At 40.8% G+C, this 19,694-nt stretch overlaps 1 protein-coding gene across 1 annotated transcript in view; it reads left to right on the forward strand.

The window, feature by feature from the left end:
* Nucleotides 1-16,715, forward strand: part of LOC127599789 (CD82 antigen-like) — a 30,818-nt gene extending 14,103 nt beyond the window's left edge. Inside the window, exons 3-9 of the mRNA XM_052064029.1 lie at nucleotides 1,127-1,199; nucleotides 13,074-13,195; nucleotides 13,398-13,472; nucleotides 14,480-14,578; nucleotides 15,926-16,099; nucleotides 16,174-16,257; nucleotides 16,375-16,715. Of these exons, the coding sequence (XP_051919989.1) occupies nucleotides 1,127-1,199; nucleotides 13,074-13,195; nucleotides 13,398-13,472; nucleotides 14,480-14,578; nucleotides 15,926-16,099; nucleotides 16,174-16,257; nucleotides 16,375-16,452 (705 nt within the window). The 3' untranslated portion in view covers nucleotides 16,453-16,715. The remainder of the gene's footprint in view (nucleotides 1-1,126; nucleotides 1,200-13,073; nucleotides 13,196-13,397; nucleotides 13,473-14,479; nucleotides 14,579-15,925; nucleotides 16,100-16,173; nucleotides 16,258-16,374) is intronic.
* Nucleotides 16,716-19,694: the final 2,979 nt, after the last annotated feature.

The raw sequence follows: 19,694 nt of genomic DNA on the forward strand, positions 1-19,694 counted from the left end.
TGACATCGCAAGAAAACTTGATTTGTTGTGTTACGTAAGATTAGCCTGCTGGTTTTCCCCTGGGGCAATAACCAGCAGTCTGAATTATTATATCAGGCCACATTTTTCTTTGTAATTGTCGTGTAAAATGTCACCTCTCTCTTCCTGCATTAAAAATGTAGTCTGTACTTCATTGCAGGAAGTACTGTAGTACTTCCTGCAAAATAACCCACATTTTAAATAAATGTACCTGATTCTGTGTTATTTTCTCCAAGTGTAACGGATTACAATTTGAATTGAATTGTTTTGTAGGCTTGATAAATAACACTAGTACATGTTTTCTCTTACTCCCCTAGCCTGGCTAAAAATGACATTTCCAGTCCTCTGAACCAAACATGCAAAATACAGATTTTTTTCCCCCCCTGTTTCTTATTTGCCGCCGACCCACACGATGGAAAAGTAGCAGTCTTTCTGGTGCAATGTCTTTCCTCCTTTGCGAAGCATAGCAGCAAACAGAATAGTATGAAGTAAATAGAAAAAAGATGTTTTCCTCTGTGATAGTCTCACCATCTCCATACTTGCACACAGAATAAACTGATTGCCCAGGGTTCATCTAACACCAGAGGCTATGTAACTTGGATTTAAAAAATAAAATCGGAAAAAAGATCTTCTCTGCAGCATGCACGTATAATAGTGAGCACGTCCTGCACAGGGGTAGAGAAGTGCTCGGTTTTGAATCTCCCTTCAGGCACTATCGGGTAATTTGCACATTGTTCCAATGCTTTGCGTGGGTTTTCTCTGGATACTCTGGATTCTTTCCAAGTTGCAAAAAAAACATTCCTGTTGGGTTTAATTGAAGACCACAGCGTCCAAACGTGTGCTTGTTGTTTGTTTTGTGTGCCCCGCGACTGATCGACGACCACCTCAGCTCACCTGCCTCTCGCATCAAGTCAGCTCGGATAAGAAAACATTTGTGATGACCACAGTTAACCTTGGAACACATTCATATTTCTGCATCATTGTTTTCACATTACTGTATTTTCTTTTCCTTCAAGTCCTTCAAGTTTCCTTTCCTTCTACTCTAGCGACTACATTTTGCTGTGTTCAGCGTTCATTATGCCTGACTAATGGATTCTTCTCCTCTTAGCTTCTTGGGGCCGTCATCATGGGCTTTGGATTGTGGCTCCTCCTGGACAATCAGAGCTTCATCGTTGTACTCAGTAAGTCCCAAATTCAAACTACTGGTATTATTATTTTCACGGAGGTGAAACAGGGTCACGTCATGGTGAAAATGATTAACTCAGCCAGTGCTCTCTAAACAACATTCCCCCAAAACATATGATGATGTGCTGTAATACAGAGCGTAAATTGACACTTTGGGTGTCAGTGAACCACTCACGACCAGGTTCCAAGGTGCCAATTCCAATTCCAAAGGTTATTTAACTTAAAAGTGAAACACTACAGGAAACATCAAAGTCCAAATCGCTGGCGGATTCAGGAGGCACGATATTTAAAATATCTCCCAAAAAATAACGGAAAGAAAAAAGGCATGCTTTTTCCAATCCATGGTTTTGACTGATCCATCGAGTTGTCTGAAACAGAAGAATGTAGGCCAATATAAATGGAGCCAGGATTAACAGGATGAAAACAGGCCATGGTCTGGCTGCAGGCTCTTGGAATGTTTAAAAGTATCTGAGAATATCTGTAAGACAAATAGAGAAAAATGAAGGTTTCAGCTTTTGTACATGAGAATACAGATATTTTTTTTCCATAGACAGTGACCCTGGGGTCCTTTCACAGGACTGTGAATATTTTGCTGTGGGTTTTAGCATCTTATGAAATTTATTAAACATGTGTCTAGCAGATTTTCATTTTTATATAATCTACAGTGGTGTGAAAAAGCGCCCCCCCCTGATTTCTTATTTTTTGTATGTTTGTCACACTTAAATGTTTTAGATTATTAAACTAATGTTAATATTAGTTAAAGATAACGCAAGTAAACGCGAAATGTAGTTTTTAAAGGAAGGTCTTTATTATCAAGGGAGAAAAAAAACATTCAAACCTGTGTGAAAGGGTGTTTGCCAACCCCCCCACTTGTTAAACCATAACTGTGTTTTATCATACCTGAGTTCAATTTCTCTTGCCACACCCAGGCTTTATTACTGCCACGCCTGTTCTCAATCAAGAAATCATTTAAATAGGACCTGCCATACAAAGTGAAGTACACCAAAAGATCCTCAAAAGCTAGACATTGCAATCACAAGAAATTTAGGAACAAATGAGAAGGAAAGTAATTGAGATCTATAAATCTGGTAAAGGTTATAAAGCCATTTCTAAAAACTTTGGGAATCCGGCGAACCACACAGAGAGCCATTATCCACAAATGACGAAAACATGGAACAGTGGTGAACCTTCCCAAGAGTGGCCTGTCGACCAAAATTACCTCCAGAGTGCAGCGACAACTCATCCAAGAGGTCACAAAAGACCCCACAACAACATCCAAATAACTGCAGACCTCACTTGCCTCATTTAAGATCAGTGTTCATGACTCCACCATAGAAAGAGACTGGGCAAAAAAGGCCTGCCAGGCAGAGTTCCAAGATGGAAAAACCGCTGCTGAGCAAAAAGAACATGAAGGCTCATCTCACTTCTGCCAAAAAAACATCTTGATGAGCTCCAACCAAGATTTTTGGGAAAATACTGGACTGGATTGACAAAAGTTGAACTTTTTGGAAGGTGTTCGTCCTGTTACATCTGGCGTAAAAGTAACATCGCATTTTAGAAAAACAACATCATACCAAAAGTAAAATATGATGGTGGTAGTGTGATGGTCTGGGACTGTTTTGCTACTTCAGGACCTGGAAGACTTGATCAATGGAACCATGAATTCTACTGTCTATTCAAAAAATCCTGAAGGAGAATGTCGGGCCATCTGTTCGTGACCTCAAGCTGAAGTGAACTTGGGTTCTGCAGCAGGACAATGATCCAAAACACACCAGCAAGGTCACCTCAGAATGGCTGAAGAAAAACAAAATGAAGACTTTGGAGTGGCCTACTCAAAGTCCTGATCTGAATCCTATTGAGATGCTCTGGCATGACATGACAAAAATATGAACCACTAAGGTGGTATCTCTCTCAGCGGCAATATGGCTTACGAGTGTTTGCAAATGAAGCAAATGTTTTATTTTCGTCAGGATTCGAAATAAAACCAGGCTGGCGGCTGCAAAGAAGTGCCCCCCCCCCCATTTTCATTCATGCAAACATGTATAAGAGGATTGAATAGACAGTTATCTGTTCCCTTTGACGCAAGTGTACAATGTCTGTTTTGTAATTCTGTGGTATCAGAGAAAGGCTCAAGGGAGCAGGGTCAAGGTGACCCTGTATGTTTTCACACTAGAGCAAAGTTTGTATGATTCTACTATACAACAAATACATTTTACAAGTACAAACAAAACTGCTGGGTTTTCAGTTTTTTCCTGAACGACACTTGTAATTGCGAGTTGGTCACTTGTCTCTTTGTGTTTTCCACCGTGTGCTAAAATATTGTTCACTCTTCTCGGGAGACCTCATGAGGTAAAATCTTCTCAAGAGAGAGAATAGCCAAATTTGTCTGCTCAACGTTTTGGTTCTTTGACTTTGTTAAATTTAAAGGTACCCAAAGAATGTGTGTAAGGTATATTGATTACGTATTTTCACGACCATTCGGCGCACCGTATGGCTGGGCGCAGTCTCATTAATGGGTGCTATTTCTGTATTTTACACATAGACAAAACGCACTGTATTATTGGGCGCAGTTTTATAGTGGTAAAGCATACGACAGCTTAAACATACAGCATGCATGCGCACACGCTAAAAACACGTTAGCTTGAAGCATACGGTAGCATGCCAAGACATACAGATACAAGCTAAAAACACGTTTTTAAAAAGGCAACGGAAGCAAAACTGAGTTCCGCTGTATTTTATTTAGCCATCGTACAATGTACTCACGTTTTTCGATCAATCATCACCCAGAAATCCATCAAAGTCCTCATCCTCTGTATCAGAATTGAACAATTGTGCAAGTACCGGTAATCCATCAAAAACGCTGTGTTCCCTCTCGTTGTCAGAGTCACTCTCATTGCCAGGTGGCTCCACAGAAATGATGCCAAACACTCGAATAACAGTGCAAGCAGACACGTTCGTCCAAGCAGCCACAATCCATTCGCAAATTGTGGCGTAACTCGCCCAGCGCTGCCTCTCACTCTTTGTAAAGTTGTGTTTGCCATCGATCATCCATTGTTCCCATGCCGTTCACAACTTTACTTTGAACGCCCGGTTGATGCTGATGTCCAGCGGTTGGAGTTCTTTAGTCAAGCCTCCGGGAATAATGGCACGCTCAGAGTTCATTTGCTTGACTTGGTTTTTCACCGCTGCTGTGAGATGGGCACACATGCCAAAAGTATAACCGATGGCTTGAAGTTTGAACTGAGCTTCGTAGGCGTGTCTCTTTGTAGAATTTATTTTCGGGGGTTCTTAGAAACCAAAACCGAAGTTGTTTTGCAACAATGCACATTGCCACACTCTATACAGGTGTTGGTACCTTCTTGGGGCGTCCCTTTAGCGTCCACTTACATGCCCACCCTTCACTCATTGGCGGACTTCTCCCCCGCGTGCCTGTCCTCTCTCACGTCTGCCTTCTCTCTCTCTCTCTCTCTCGCTCTCTCTCTCTCTCTCTCTCTCCATACATGTATATACACACGCCCAACCTTCACTGATTGGCCGACTTCTTTGCCGCATGCCTGTCCACAGTCACTTCCGACTTTTCCGGCTGTCAGTCAGGTTTTGGAACTCAGCGCATACACAAGACGCTCCGCATCATAAGGCATCCTGTCCATTTTGGAGAAAATTTAAGACTTTTAATGGCGCCTTATAGTCGTGAAAATACGGTAGTTAGAGCAGAGGTGCCCAAGTCCGTTCCTTGGGAGGCCCTATCCAGCATGTTTGAGATTGCTCCATCCTCTAACACATCTGATTGAAATTATCAGCTCATCAGCAAGCTTTGCAGAAGCCTGATGATGATCCTGATCAGCCGAATCAGGTGTGGTAGAGGAGGGAGGGATCTAAAACAGGCTGGATAGGGCTCCTGAGGACCTGAAGAAAGGAAAGAAGCAAGGCGGCCTCTGCTAAATACATTTGAATAATTGCACCACATTTGATCATGAATATGCAGCAGTCATAGAACGGCAAAGACCTGATTTGCCACGATCCTAAATAATGGGAGGTTAATTGCGTGTTCATTTACTCTTAACAGATTGCATTGAATGTAGGCAACAGGGGCAAAAGTGGTGTTTTGCACTTGCAAGTGGCTCACGACGGAACATTTGTGAGAGCACAGCAAGGGGAAAATCGATGTTAGTGGAGGGGGCGAACAAATATTTGATCGAGTTACTGAAAATAAACCATAAAAGCCATGCTTTGTGCCATTTACCTTGCTTTTAAATGTGTGGAGGCTGGATCCTGGGTAATATAAACCGCTGTAGTAGAGGCCAGCACCAGTTGTCACGGTTCGCTGAAATGACCCGAACTCTGGGAAATACAGAGTTGGAAGGAGTTTTATCATAGGTGATAGGACATACCTCTTCTTGTGCCTGGCCTCAAGTTCAACCTTAGATCATTCAGAGCTCCCAAATTGCTTACGTCATGTTAAGTTTTGTTGGCATTTCAAAAATGTTTATATGAGTGGAAAAGTTCTCCCCCGGCGCCTCTCATTTTGGCTGCGTTATGCAGGCTGGTTTGCATCTGCCTGTTTAGAAAGAGAAAATCGTCCAGCTCAATTCATCCTGGGCTTTATAAATTACATTGTATATGCCAAATTAATAATTTTGCATACGGCGCACATGGAACGTATCCATGGGGATTCACTTCTTCCACATTTTATCTTACAGCCTCATTCCCCCAAAAAATTTTCCTCAAAATTCTACACACAACACACCAGCATTACGATTTTTTTAAACATTTGCATATGTGTACAAAAAAAATGTCATTTCCATAAGTAAATAAGTGTAACTTCCACACTACAAAGCGCACCTGATTATAAGCAACAATAGCCAAATTTAGCCATCAAAACAAATGTACTTACATATATTGGCCACTTTGCTTAATTAGCCACAGGTCTCCATTATAAAACATGGGGTATTTGAAAACAAAGAGGTCACACAGATGGGTGTCTAAAAAACGTTTTAATTCCTTTATTCATTCATTCATTCATTCATCTTCCGAACCGCTTGATCCTCACTAGGGTCGCGGGAGGTGCTGGAGCCTATCCCAGCTGTCTCCGGGCAGTAGGCGGGGGACACCCTGAATCGGTTGCCAGCCAATCACAGGGCATACAGAGACGAACAACCATCCATGCTCACACTCACACCGAGGGACAATTTAGAGTGTTCAATCAGCCTGCCACGCATGTTTTTGGAATGTGGGAGGAAACCGCAGCACCCGGAGAAAACCCACGCAGGCCCGGGGAGAACATGCAAACTCCACACAGGAAGGCCGGAGCTGGAACCGAACCCGGTACCTCTGCACTGTGAAGCCGACATGCTAACCACTGGACTACCGGGCCGCCCTTAATTCCTTTATACACCGATAAATGCATTTTTTTCCCCAAACAATGCCGAACCCAGTAAGCTCCCAGAAAAGTCATTGATCGCAATCTTTATCTTCCTATTATTCACAACACCCTCTTCTTCAGTGTCTGAATGGAACAGCCACTGCTTCGCTACACACGTTCTCCGTCTGTCTTGATGTCGCACAAGTCAAATTCGCCAGTGAGCTAAAGTTGTTCTCTTCATCACGCGGCAGTCCAATTTGAAGCCCATTTGTCACTGCAGATTTTTTTTGACACTGCTCCACACTGTTAGGATCCTCAAGCAAACTTCATAGTTGCTCTTGTAAGCATTCAAGTGAATGGTCGCTTAGTGATGCCATGATGGAGTCACGTGATGGTTATGAAGTAGTCTTCACTGAGAGTTGCGTTGTAAAAATGGGGCCAGCAAATTCGCTACAAAAGAGTTCCTGAGAGTTTTTGTCTGAAGAGAAAATATAAAGTAGTTTGGAATGGCAATGGACAAATCCCTTCGCTGCCCACTGACAATCACTTGACATTAACTTTTTGTCACGAGCCACTGTGGCTAGTTTCCCAGAGTTACTAGGTCCTCGGGCATTTTTACGAGACACATTTATTTTTAAACTGGACAATAGCGATTATGTATAACCGGCTCACGCATGGTGTAAAACCAGTCGACACATCCTTCTGATTCAAGTAACTGGTGGAGCCATTCGACTGGAGACCCGGAAGATAGCAACTGTGGCAATATTAATCGTCTACACCGGGGGTGAACAAACCTTTTTGACCGAAGATCTACTTTTCGATCAACCAACCTCCCCGGATCGACCCGTTTCCACGCACGCACGTACACACACATGCCATGATGAGCAACAGCCTGACACTGAGTCATGCGACGCACTTTTGCAGCTTGTGAACGATCGTAGCTCACGCGTCTTTTAAAATACTTCTCTCGGCCCTCCAGATTCCCATTCTTTGCCTGTGCCCACTGTCAATTGTACAAAACAAACTCCGAATGAGAATAATAACGATAAAAGATTAGTCCAACAACTCTGAGCACAAGCTGCAACTGTAGTCTGCTGAGCGCTAACAACGTCCCGTGACGCAGTCACCGTAGGTTACGGATTTTCTTTTCTTTTTTAAATACATTTTGTGAAAGAGAGACTGATAGAATGATTAGGGTGCAGTGTGCATTTACACCAAAAATACATTACTAACATACACAGAGACACAATTTTTTTTGTTTTGTTTTTCCCTCTACACCCCTCGGATCGATTTGGGACCAGTCCTTGATCTACTGGTCGATCACGATCAACGTAATGGGCACCCCTGGTCTACACAGTTTTTTTGTTTTACACAAGTTGTCTTTAAGCCCAGCTCATATCATGTGTGTTAATAAGTGAGATATTTGTATTTAGCTTTTGTCCAATGACACCATCCATAAAACACCGGCCGTAGCAACATAAAGCCTGAAGTATGAGCCCTGTTTGAGTTTCTAGAAGTACCTTTTACACCACACATTACCCACTAGGGACAAAATCAAAATTAAATCATGTTAAAGCCTCAGTAGGTTTGAAGTCTGAAGGTTTGTATGTTGCGGTTTGTAAATGCATTTTCTAACATTTATTTGGGATTTGCCAGTTTTTTTCTTTCTTTTTTTTTTTTTAAACAAAAGTCTCCAGACTCCACTTATTAATTAACAAACACAATGTTTGTTTACTATTACACGTGATATCATACTCATACACCTACACGTAGTCTGAGAAAATCTGCGTTCCCCAAAGAATGTACTTGTTTTCGGGGCAGCGTTTTCAGCTTGCCAAATTTTGCTGACTTCGTGAGAGCCAGAGACTTCACATTGAACAGTCACAGACATTGAGTTTATTATTGCTATTGCCTGACCATTTAATCGACCAATTTCAATGCTTTTAAAATTGTCAAAATTTTGACTTTTTGCACTTTAAAAATGCACTTTAGACAATATTAGAATATAAGGCAACGACAATGACATTCAACGACATTCGTACTTCTGAAATAGCAGAATAATACATGTTTAAAGCCCCGTATTCTGTGATGAATCTGTTATGTATTTAGAAAAAAATAAATAAAATAAACCGATATTTGTGAGAGCTTTGTCCAGAATGTACGTCACTTAGTTTGTAGTCAGAAAGGAGAAGCAGAGAAAGGGAAGACGTAAAAAAAAATATATATAAAATATATATATAAATATATAAAAAAAATTATATTATATATATATATATATATATATATATATATATATATATATATATATATATATATATATATATATATATATATATATATATATATATATATATATATATATAAATAAATATACACTGTATGTTTTTTTTTAATATTAACCAAGCAGTCTTTCCAAAATGATTTACCCGTTGGAGCATTCATCTGTCGGGAGTGTGCGAACAAGCAGGAGCAGTGTCTTCAAGACAGAAAATCTGAGGTAACTGAAGATGATGATGCATACAAAGTGAGAATGTGTCACTATACAGCGGAGAGAGACAGTGTGGTTGTCTTGGAGGAGATGAGGACATTTGTCTTTTGTCAGTGGCATCGGTGCAGGTGTCCTCCCCTCAGACACTGGCCCCTTTCTCCTCTATCCAGCATCAACATGCATCACATCAGCCCAATGCGCTCACTGCCTTACTCACCACTGCGCTCGTCACGGGTCTGGCGCGGCCTCGTGGTGAGCGCGAGTCCGCCCATTTCTTGGAGCTGGTCATCGATGCAGTCATATCTTGGGAAAAGCGCGCACACAGCAAAAGGGTTTAATTACATAAAACTGATTCGCTTTGTGTGGGCACGCAAGTGAAAAGATGGTCAATGGCATTCTTTATAAGAGGTAATATATATATATATATATATATATATATATATATATATATATATATATATATATATATATATATATATATATATATTTGGACACAAGGGAAACACATGGAATTGCAGAAAAACGTGTCCGCCGACTTTGAGTGTCGTCTCGGCTAGCTTAGCTTAGCCGTTGTCGTGTGTGACGGACTAGCTTGAGTGGCGTTGCCACAACAGTAATACCCTCGCCTCGCATTCTCATGGCCGCGCCATATCTCGGAGATTTCGAAATTTCGGCGAGAACGGAAGCCACAAAGGGGGCACGTGAGCCCGATCACTTAGCTTGATTTGCATGCCCGAGCCCGAAGCAAACCCGGGATTTCATATTTTATTTGTGAGGACTCGGGAGGAGGAGGGATGATTTCTGATAACAAAGCCCGTCTTTTGGAACGAAATTTAAGTTAAACAAAACTGTATAAACATTTACATCTGTTATATTTCTGTTTATGAATAGGTTACATTAACCGACTATTTTCCATCATTGACGGATTTTTTTTTTAGAGTGGACGGGGAAAATTTAAGGCCATCCGTCGTTTTGACGGGTTGAAAATAGGGAAATTCACCACAGAATCAGTACGTCTTTAAGAATCGAGCGCGGCACTTGGAGAGACGCAGCGAGACAAAAAAGAACAATGACGGGTGGATCATAAAGATATGAAGGAGTTCTTTGAATTGTCATTGGGAGAGTTTAGTACAGTACGTGTTGTGATGACGCCACTTCTGCTTTTTTGCGAACCACAGTCTCTCGTGGCCAAAACTATTCACGGCCTCGAAAAAAAAATGTCAGTGAGAGAAACAAAAAAAAAGTCAGCGAGAGAGAAGACACACACACACACGCACACGCACACACACACACACCTGTATATCTATATCAGTGGTCACCAACATGGTGCCCGCGGGCACCAGGTAGCCCGTGAAGACCACTTGAGTAGCCCGCCAGTGCCTGGACATTGTGATTTGCTAGTAGAAATTATGATTTAAAAATGCAAACATTGGCAGTACTGTGAGACATTTCGAAACACGATCAAAGTCTGACAATTTAAATCATCAAGTATTAAAAATAACACATCCTCATATTATTGAAGGTATTTTGGACAAATATGTTATTTCAGACGTGTATCAATTTGGTAGCCCTTCACACAATCCGTACACATGAAGTTGCTCTCACCCTCAAAAATGTTGGTGACACCTGATCTATATTTTTCCCGCAATTTTCAGGAAAGTCCACTTTCATCTCTGTTTTATGACAATATTTTACACTACAGATAAAACAAGCAAAAAATCCAAAGTACTTTGCTGAGTAACTAATTCCTTTTACAACACAGTAACTTCTCTCTCGATCTGAGCACACACAGTTTGTCATTTGTTTTGTTGATCTGAATAGCCAATCATGGTTGTGATAGCCATTTTTCATGGTGTGCAACCTTTTCATTAACTTTTTTTTTTCTTTTTCCAGATGTAATTGTGGTTTTGCATTTCCTGACTGCCAAAACGTTTCGTGGTTTTCTTTTCAGCATTGTTAGCAAACTTTGTTGTCAAGAGTTTTACTGCCCCAAAGTGGGCAATACCATTTGGCCAAGAAGGGTTGACATGTATAGATTTTGGGTGAATCCAAGAACCGCTGTCAATTTTGGACATGAACATTGGACAAAGGACTGACCAGTTCCGCAAAAAAACAAATTAAACAATTTACTTCCAACTACCAAGGTTTCTAGCAGCAGCAACACTCTGTTTTGTAGTAGGCAGGGGCCTGAGGAAAAATATTGCGGTATTTAAGATGACTGCTCTTCTTCTTAGCAAGTCACAGCTTCCCATCACTGGTGAGCTATTTTTGGAACAGACTTGTGGGCTACTCATTTTGTCCCGGGGAAACAATGGCGTAGATCCCTTTTTGTTATTTTGTGTGTTTGTTTTAATGACAGTGCAAAGGCACCCGTGTAACACTATCTTCTTCGTCTAACCACCCTCTCTTCCTCCGTTGCATAACTACTTGCAAAGTAGGAGGGGGAAAAAAGTTCATCTGCGAAATGAACTTGACAAATGCACTGACACTGACAGGCAGAGCTCTTTTCATCACTAAAAAGAAACCATTGTCGGACAAAACTAGAAATGTATTTCGACTAAGATGACAAGATGAATATCATGGCGCTAGCCTTTTTCTCCACCTTAAAAACCTCAGCTACACCATCAGCGCCTCCAGCAGAAGTCTCAAGTGAACCAAAAGCCGACGAGTCAAGTGAGAGGCGCCTTCTACGTCACCAACACAAGCCTCTTCGCCTCTCTCAGAAGGCAGTGTTGCTGAATGTTAATTACTGTGTACGGTTTTATAATGAAAGATTTAAGTCAATACGTGTACTGTACTTTTTCACACCGCTGTACATACACATAACTGGTCTGTCGTCAGCTGCCTGTAGTCTCAGACCTTCACCAACAGAGCGTGCTAACATGCTGTGAAATCCCAGTTCACATTTAACTATGCAAACATTACATCCACATACACAAACACAAAAATTCCTAGGGGGAGAGAAAATCCTACTTAGCGTTTTTTGTTGTTGTTACTTTTCATGCGGGGGTCTGGTACCAATTAACCGCCAAAAACGAGGGATTAGTCTACATCATTGTATCTACATCATATGGTGACTGCCCAGAGAGCTTTACACACACACGTAAACTGGCTGCCTGATGCACATTTGAACAACTTTCTGAGTTTCTAAATGGTCTGAGTGAAGTAGTGTTTCAGAACGCACCCACGATGAGGGAACGGGGATTTTGGATGCAACATTTTTGACAGATTTGTTGTAGAATGAACAAAAATAGCAAGAAACCCCACAAATTATCGAGGTAAAACTGCAATTGTTTCAGATATGGTCACAAATGAATAGTCACAATAGAGCTTAGTTTCTTAACCGGGGTTCGATGGAGCCTCTGCCATGGAAGTTAAGACACAACCGACTCAACATGTCAGTTACCGGTAGTTATGATACGCCCGCTTGGCCATCACTGGCTGCAGATGATCACATTACATTGCTTGTCCAATCAGTGCTGCGGGAAATTTACTTTGCTCAGTCATCAACATGTGACTGTCCTGATAGCACGTCATGTGATTCTTTTATATATATATTTTTTAGAATGTTTTAATTACATGCTATGTTGAGCAAAAAAAGTGGTCGGACGAATATGTCATGGATTCACATGCATCACAGAATGTGATGGGACTCGGCGTCCTATCTGCGTGATTTGTCATGCCAAGTTGAGCAACTCCAGTCTCGCACCGGCAAAACTGAAGGAACACTTCTTGAATCAGATTTTTATTTTTCACTAATTAAGGGTTCGGTGAAGGTGCATATGAATCGATTGGGTTCGGTACCTCTAACAAGGTTAAGAACCACTGCAACTCCGAACCAAGGGAGGGAATGCTGCTTGCATTTAGAGGTCACGCGTATAGACACAATTATACTCTGTATTACATATAGTGAATGCCTGGTTAAATGTATCCTGTAGGCAAGTAGTTTAAATTTCAGATGCCCCCTCCTTTAATATTACTTTGCAGCTCCTGACATATATACTTATCCTTTCTTTGCAGATGACTCCATAGCTGTCAAGGCTGCGTGCTACATCCTGATTGGAGTCGGCACTTTTGCCATGCTTTTGGGCTTCCTCGGCTGCTTGGGAGCTATTTATGAGATCCGCTGTCTGCTTGGCCTTGTGAGTGGGGACTTGATTTTATATAACTGATGGCAGTATCATCAATCAGTATCATTTTGTTGTGATAAGTCAGAGCGCAAAAATCAAGTCATTTCAAACTGAACTGTAAGATCGTCAAGGTCATAAAAATGTGTCTGCAAAAAAAAACCCCTCAACTGTCGATTGATATGTTATTTTGTATTCATTCTTCCCTTCCATTCAGTACTTCACCTGCCTCTTGTTGATCCTCATTGCTGAGATTGTAGCTGGCGTCCTCATCTACTTCCAGAAGGGTGTGGTAAGCGACGTATTACGTGGTGTTACTCTTCACAGCCATCGACAAACAGCCATCGCCGTGAATCGAAAGCAAAACCTACCAACTCAACCGCATGTCATTTAAGGTGAAACCTAAGAATGGTACTCTAATTGAAAAAGACCAAAATTGGTTGCTGTGACTAAGCATTTCCAACTAAAGGGGCAAGAGCTGCAAAGAATGTTCCAGTTTCAAGTTACATAATCGCATCTGCAAATGATTGTTATACAATAATCTCGCTTTTAGTTCTGTAGTCAACAATTTCAAATCAATGACAGGAACTTTCTGGGGATCATTTTTTTTAAGCTGTCAAACTATTCTAATGGCAAATGGTGGCCATGTGTTTAGTGACCAAGTACTTACATTTGTATTGTTTGAAACGAGGTGGAAACACACTTGAAGAAGAAGTTGTCCAAACTCCTTAGAACAAGCCGAATGAATTCTGTCTCCCGTTTGGAAGTGTCAGCTCGCTCTCTTGCTCAATGAATTTTGAGACAAACCCTCACCGGGCCGGTGGGTCGTCAGTTGGTAACATCTGTTTCTTCTTGGAGAGCTCCCCGTTTGTTTAAGATTGTCTCAATTCGCAAAGAAATGATCAGATCGAAGAGAAATGAGAATTTGCAATAGGTACCTGGTTGCTTGCAACACATACAAATCAGAAAGTACAGTTTTTTTTCTCCTAAAGATGAAATGTTAACAGCAACAGAAATGACATCAGTCTGAAAAGTGACAAACATCAAACATCAATCAACTACAGTAGCGCCAGCCTCTCAAAATAACAGCCAAAGTCATACTTTGTCCTCCCAGTTTTATTTTTTTGCCTTAAACGTCACCTCAGGTTTGCATCCTTAGTTTAAACACATCATTCATTTCGATCCCCTAAATGAAATGATTATTGAATATTATCAAGTCAGAAATTGGTTCAGTATTTTAGGAGGGTGATGATATGGAAACATTCTTTGACAGGTTACGTCACTGTTTTTTCCCCCCAGTTAAATGAAGAGATGTCCAAGATTGTATCCAAGGTCCTGGACAACTATCCAGGCAACAACTCGACCACAGAGCAGGCGTGGGACTTCATTCAACGGAATGTAAGCGATTACAAGTCACATCTCTCTCAAATTTGACCTGTTTTTTAACACTAGGTTTTGTCATTCAACGCAAACATGACAAAAACAGTTTTCATTTATTCCACTTGCATAGATTTTCAGTTGCAAATAAATGGTGAGGTTTTTGCAACCTTTCATGAGGCCTTGGGTTAAGTATTTTCTAGTACAAGTAGTCTAAACACGATTAAACTGGAAGTTGACCAAACAATGACAGAAGGTTGTCAGTTACTTGTGGTAAACAATCAAGCTCCAACCTTACTAATTTAACCACATTGGTTTCATAATATACGACCGTATTTCCCGCACTAAAAGACAAACTGCATTTTGAGGCGCACCTTCAATGAATAGCCCATTTTGTAATTTTTTTTAACATATTGGATGCATCGCATTATAAGATGCAATCTACAATACCTGCACTAGACGGAGCTATGCTCAAGGAAATGCCAAGAGAACTGTAACAACACCACTCGAGTGAAGCACGCCTGAGCAGTCCATAGTCCGCTGCTCTCTGCTGTGCGCGACGTGGAGCAACTCACGTCAAAAATCAAAGAAGCTTCAAACAAACGACAACAGCTCAGATAGCTTAACTGTTGAGTGGCAGAACGATCAAATGTCAGTAAAACTTATTTAATAAAGCAGCGACATAGTTCACAGAACCAACAGCAAGTTATAACGTTGACTCGTTAACATTGAACTCTCTTGCCATTGCTCTATTTCCGAGTTCAACTGCGTAACCCGATCGCCTTAAGTTTGAACTCTGTTGTAAGCATGTCTCTAGCAAGGAGCCATTTTCGGGTTGACATATTATGTAATAACCATACACAAGGCGCAACAGATTTTAAGGCGCGCTGTGAGCTTTTAAGAAAATGGAAGGCTTTTAGGTGTGCCTTTTAGTGCAGAAAATACGGTATATAATTGTGAAAAAAATGCCAGAAGACTGCTGGCATAGGCTCAAGCACGCCCACGACCACGTGAGGATAAGTGGATTCGAAAATGCATGGATGGATGGAAGTCGACCAGAATTGGACCATGAGGCAGTGTTGAAATGGGCACGAAAAATTATTTTGGGCCCAGAAGCAGGGGGGGACAGATGAATAATGCAAATTTTCCCCCCTCGGCTGGACTGGGGCAGACGTGGTGCATGACAGCTCAGTACTTGCGGAAGAGACCAACAGCACAAGGGACTCAACAACTCATCCAAAGAGTTCATTGTGCCAAGAGTGAAATAATCAGATTTCAAACTTGACTTCCAGAGAGACCAAATCACATGCACATAAGAGAATCTTGTAAATGTGTTTTGGAGGTATATTTCATGCCTGCTGTCTACAGATGGAATGCTGCGGCTGGAATGGTCAAAGCGACTGGAACGGAAACATGGTGATCATCAACAGTTCGCAGCTTCTGTTTCCGTGCTCGTGCCACAACTCCTCCCTCGCGACCGGAAACGTCTCCGAGAGCGGATTCTGCGAAGCTCAGTCACCCGACTGGCCCGTATACGACACGGTAACGTGCCTGTTGGGTCTTTTCTCTTGTGGTTGGAACTGATACGTGAAATCATATTCTGGCATTCTCTTCAGGGTTGCGCTGTCAGCGTAGAGAGCTGGCTCCTCACCAACATCGGGGTTGTCCTGGGAATCTGCATTGCAATCGCTTTTATTGAGGTAAACATGACCCCGTTCACTGTAATTCAAGTTCTGGTAGCGTCAAGTAAAGGGATGCTACTGATCGAGATGCCACCCCATTTCTTCACATAATTCCTTTTTTTGGTCCTCTGACAGCTGCTGGGGATGATTCTGGCCATCTGCTTGTGCAAGAATATTCACAGGGAGGACTACACCAAAGTGCCAAAGTACTAAAGTTCACCACACTAAGTTTGGCTTGAGCTGGAGCTAATAAGGCATTTATCCACTCAATTTTCGGTTGAAATATTTTGTCAAAATGTAAACTTATGTGTTTAGCTTTACATTTAGTTGAATCCCTCTTAGGAGGTATGTTTTTCTCAGACCGGTCTTGCTTGAAGCACTTTAGAAAAGTTTTGCTTTTAAACTTTCGATGTTGCAGAAGTGATGTTGCAAATGTTTTGACTGGTTTCGAGGAACCTGCGGGGGAAAAAACGAATGACAAAGATGTGTGGTCAGCTGCTGGTCCCGTGATCGGTATGGCATTCCTAAAGGTTTTTACTTTATAAGTGTCATTTTTGAGATTCTGCAGCCGATTTACACAGCTGTCAAATACTTCAAATGTCATGAGTTTTTTTTTTAATATACCAGCATTGTGTATGATTACTTTGTATATAATTTAATTTAGTATTTCTTTGACCTTGCCCCTAAAGTACTTCCGCGTTTATCAATGCAAGCTGGTTGCTCATTGTACTTTGAAAATGTTTTTCATTCTCTTATTTTGGAACTTATTGGCTGCAACAGAAGTAATGTGATACTGAAGAAAAACATGAAGTGATTTCTAATGAGGATGAGCAGGAACATACACAGACTTGTTTACTTTAAACTTGCCATGAGCAAAGTGGGTAGAATTGATTAACATTTTTTTCAACAGATTTTGAAATTGTTTTATACTGCAATTTATTTGTAATCCAATTTAACTTTTCACCCGAGAACATGTTGTATTTTTGGTCTGTCTCAATTTCTCATCCACTATGTACAGTGAGTAGAAAAATACCCCACATTAACCCTCTAATGGTGTTCTTAAAGCTATATCTTTTATTTTTATTTTTTTTGTAACAATGTCGACGGACAGGACTGATAGTGAAGAATTTTGGACTCACAACATTCATTCCATTCTGTTTCTTTTGCCAATAACGTTATTGTCATTAGATGAAGTCGAAATGCCGGGTACTTTTTGTATGTCCGACGTAACCTAATACTTCTCATGCCATGTTGGTGCATTGTTTTTTTTTTCCTTTCTTATTGAGTGCTTGAATAAAGAATACTCCTCATCTCAACCACCATCCAATTTCTGTCTGTGGCTCTCCAAGAAACACAATTCCACACCACTGGTTTTTGTACTTCTGTGTCAAATTAAGTCCAGTTTGGCACATGAGAAATGATGCTTCACCCTCTAGGTGGCACCCAAAGTTAATAAGGCAGGATGACACGGATGACAATCAATTTAAGCTGGGGTGGGCAATTTCGGTCATCGAGGGCCGGCATCCTGGATTTTTTAATGTCTCCCTGCTCCAACACTTGATTCAAATGATCAGATCATTGTCAAGATCTGCAGATGCTGGATTACGATCCTGATCATTTGAATCAGGTTGTGCTGGAGCAGGGGGACCTATAAAACATCCAGAATAATGGACACCGAGGACTGGAACAGCCTACCCCTGAGTCAACTGCTTCTCAAAAGTCTTATTTTTTATCGACGTTGACTATTCCATCTTATCTTAAAAGCATACATCATCTCACATTTAAAGTAATGCACGCGTTTGTCCAACACACATTCCAGCCAGAACTCTGCAAGTATCGTCAGTTCATCATCAGAATACACTTTTCATCAGAATACAATTCATTTAGCGCTATCTCGCAACCGGACCTGTTCTAAGATTTTAACTATGTGCACCACTATTTCCAGAATTGTGGACAGTACATCTTGATCACGGCCAGGTTTCCTGAACAAGGTTTGCACCACAACATGTTTTTAAAAACGGGGGATCTACATCAGAAGAGAGACTGCTGTTGATAATGGCCAAGACTGATTTAACAAAACTCACGAGAACCTCCTTTTTGAACCAAGAGGTGAGGAAATGCAAAGCTTATTTAAGGCATAAGAGAACCAACCATCAGTGAGTGAGTTAAAAATTTGGAGGTTGCACTCGGAGCAACAGATTTAACAGCGGCATGAGAAAAGGCGGTATCAAAGGAAACTGTCATGTGATCGAAAATCACATTGTACAAGACTTTCTCAAGTCTGACACTAGTGGACCCTAAGTAAGAAGTGTGTCTAAAGTATGTTTCAGGCTGGTCACATATTGCACCAAATTAAAAGAATAAGTTTTAAAAAGTTGTGGTTTGCTGACCCCCAGTCCAGGATGTATCACTCGACTTACTCAAAGCAACTGGGATGGGCTTCAGCACACCTGCGACCCTAAAGAGGATAAGACTAGACAAAACCAATGGTTTAAAAAACACTTCCTGTTTGACATCACATTACACTTGCACTGAGACAGCAGTTTTAAAATGCACACATTTTTATTTAGGAGTTGTGATTTACAAAATCACTTTGAGGGAGTGACTACTGAGATTAATGAAATATTTATTTTATTGGTGTATCATTTGTGAAGAGCAATGTGGTGATTGTGGATATAAGTAAAAAACAAGTTTTTTTTGTTTGTTCTTTTAACAGGCTGACATAAATGTAATCTTTTAACGAGACTTTACATTTTACAACACAATTCACATTTTAGAACAGAATATATATATATAATATAAATTTAGAATATATATATATATATATATATATATATATATATATATATATATATATATATATATATGTGTGTGTGTGTGTGTGTGTGTGTGTGTGTGTGTGTGTGTATCCTTTCATCCATTTCTGGATCCTACAATAAACATGATCATGATGGTGATCAGTATACAGTAAAATAACAAACCTAATGCTATCTGTGAGTTCTGAGTTCATTCCGAGACGCTGCTCACGGTACTACCGTTCACGTTTGTGGCATTTGAAAAATTCAAACACATGCATTACAAAACAATGTACTGCAAAATGATGTGCAGGGCAACTTTCAACCAGGATAACTCGATAAGTTGTTTTTTTTTAATTCTACATTTATTTATTTTTTCCTTACTTTGAACTAATCACATTTTAATGGGATACGCAGACCATCCATCCATCCATCCATTTTCTAATCCACTTATCCTCACGAGGGTCGCAGTTATTTCACTGTCGTAGGAACGGCATTTCCGCGAAAACCAAAACGGACCTTCTGCACAGCACAGCTTTATTTTTTATTCATTTTTTTGTGGGCGCCACCTATTCTCTGTTTATTCTTTTATTCTGAAAAACATGGACGGAAGCGTAGCATTTCAGTTTGATTGAAGCGCCAATTAATAAAATTGATTGA

This window comes from Hippocampus zosterae, chromosome 4 (assembly GCF_025434085.1).
Source record: "Hippocampus zosterae strain Florida chromosome 4, ASM2543408v3, whole genome shotgun sequence".
In the NCBI taxonomy this organism is placed as follows: domain Eukaryota; kingdom Metazoa; phylum Chordata; class Actinopteri; order Syngnathiformes; family Syngnathidae; genus Hippocampus; species Hippocampus zosterae.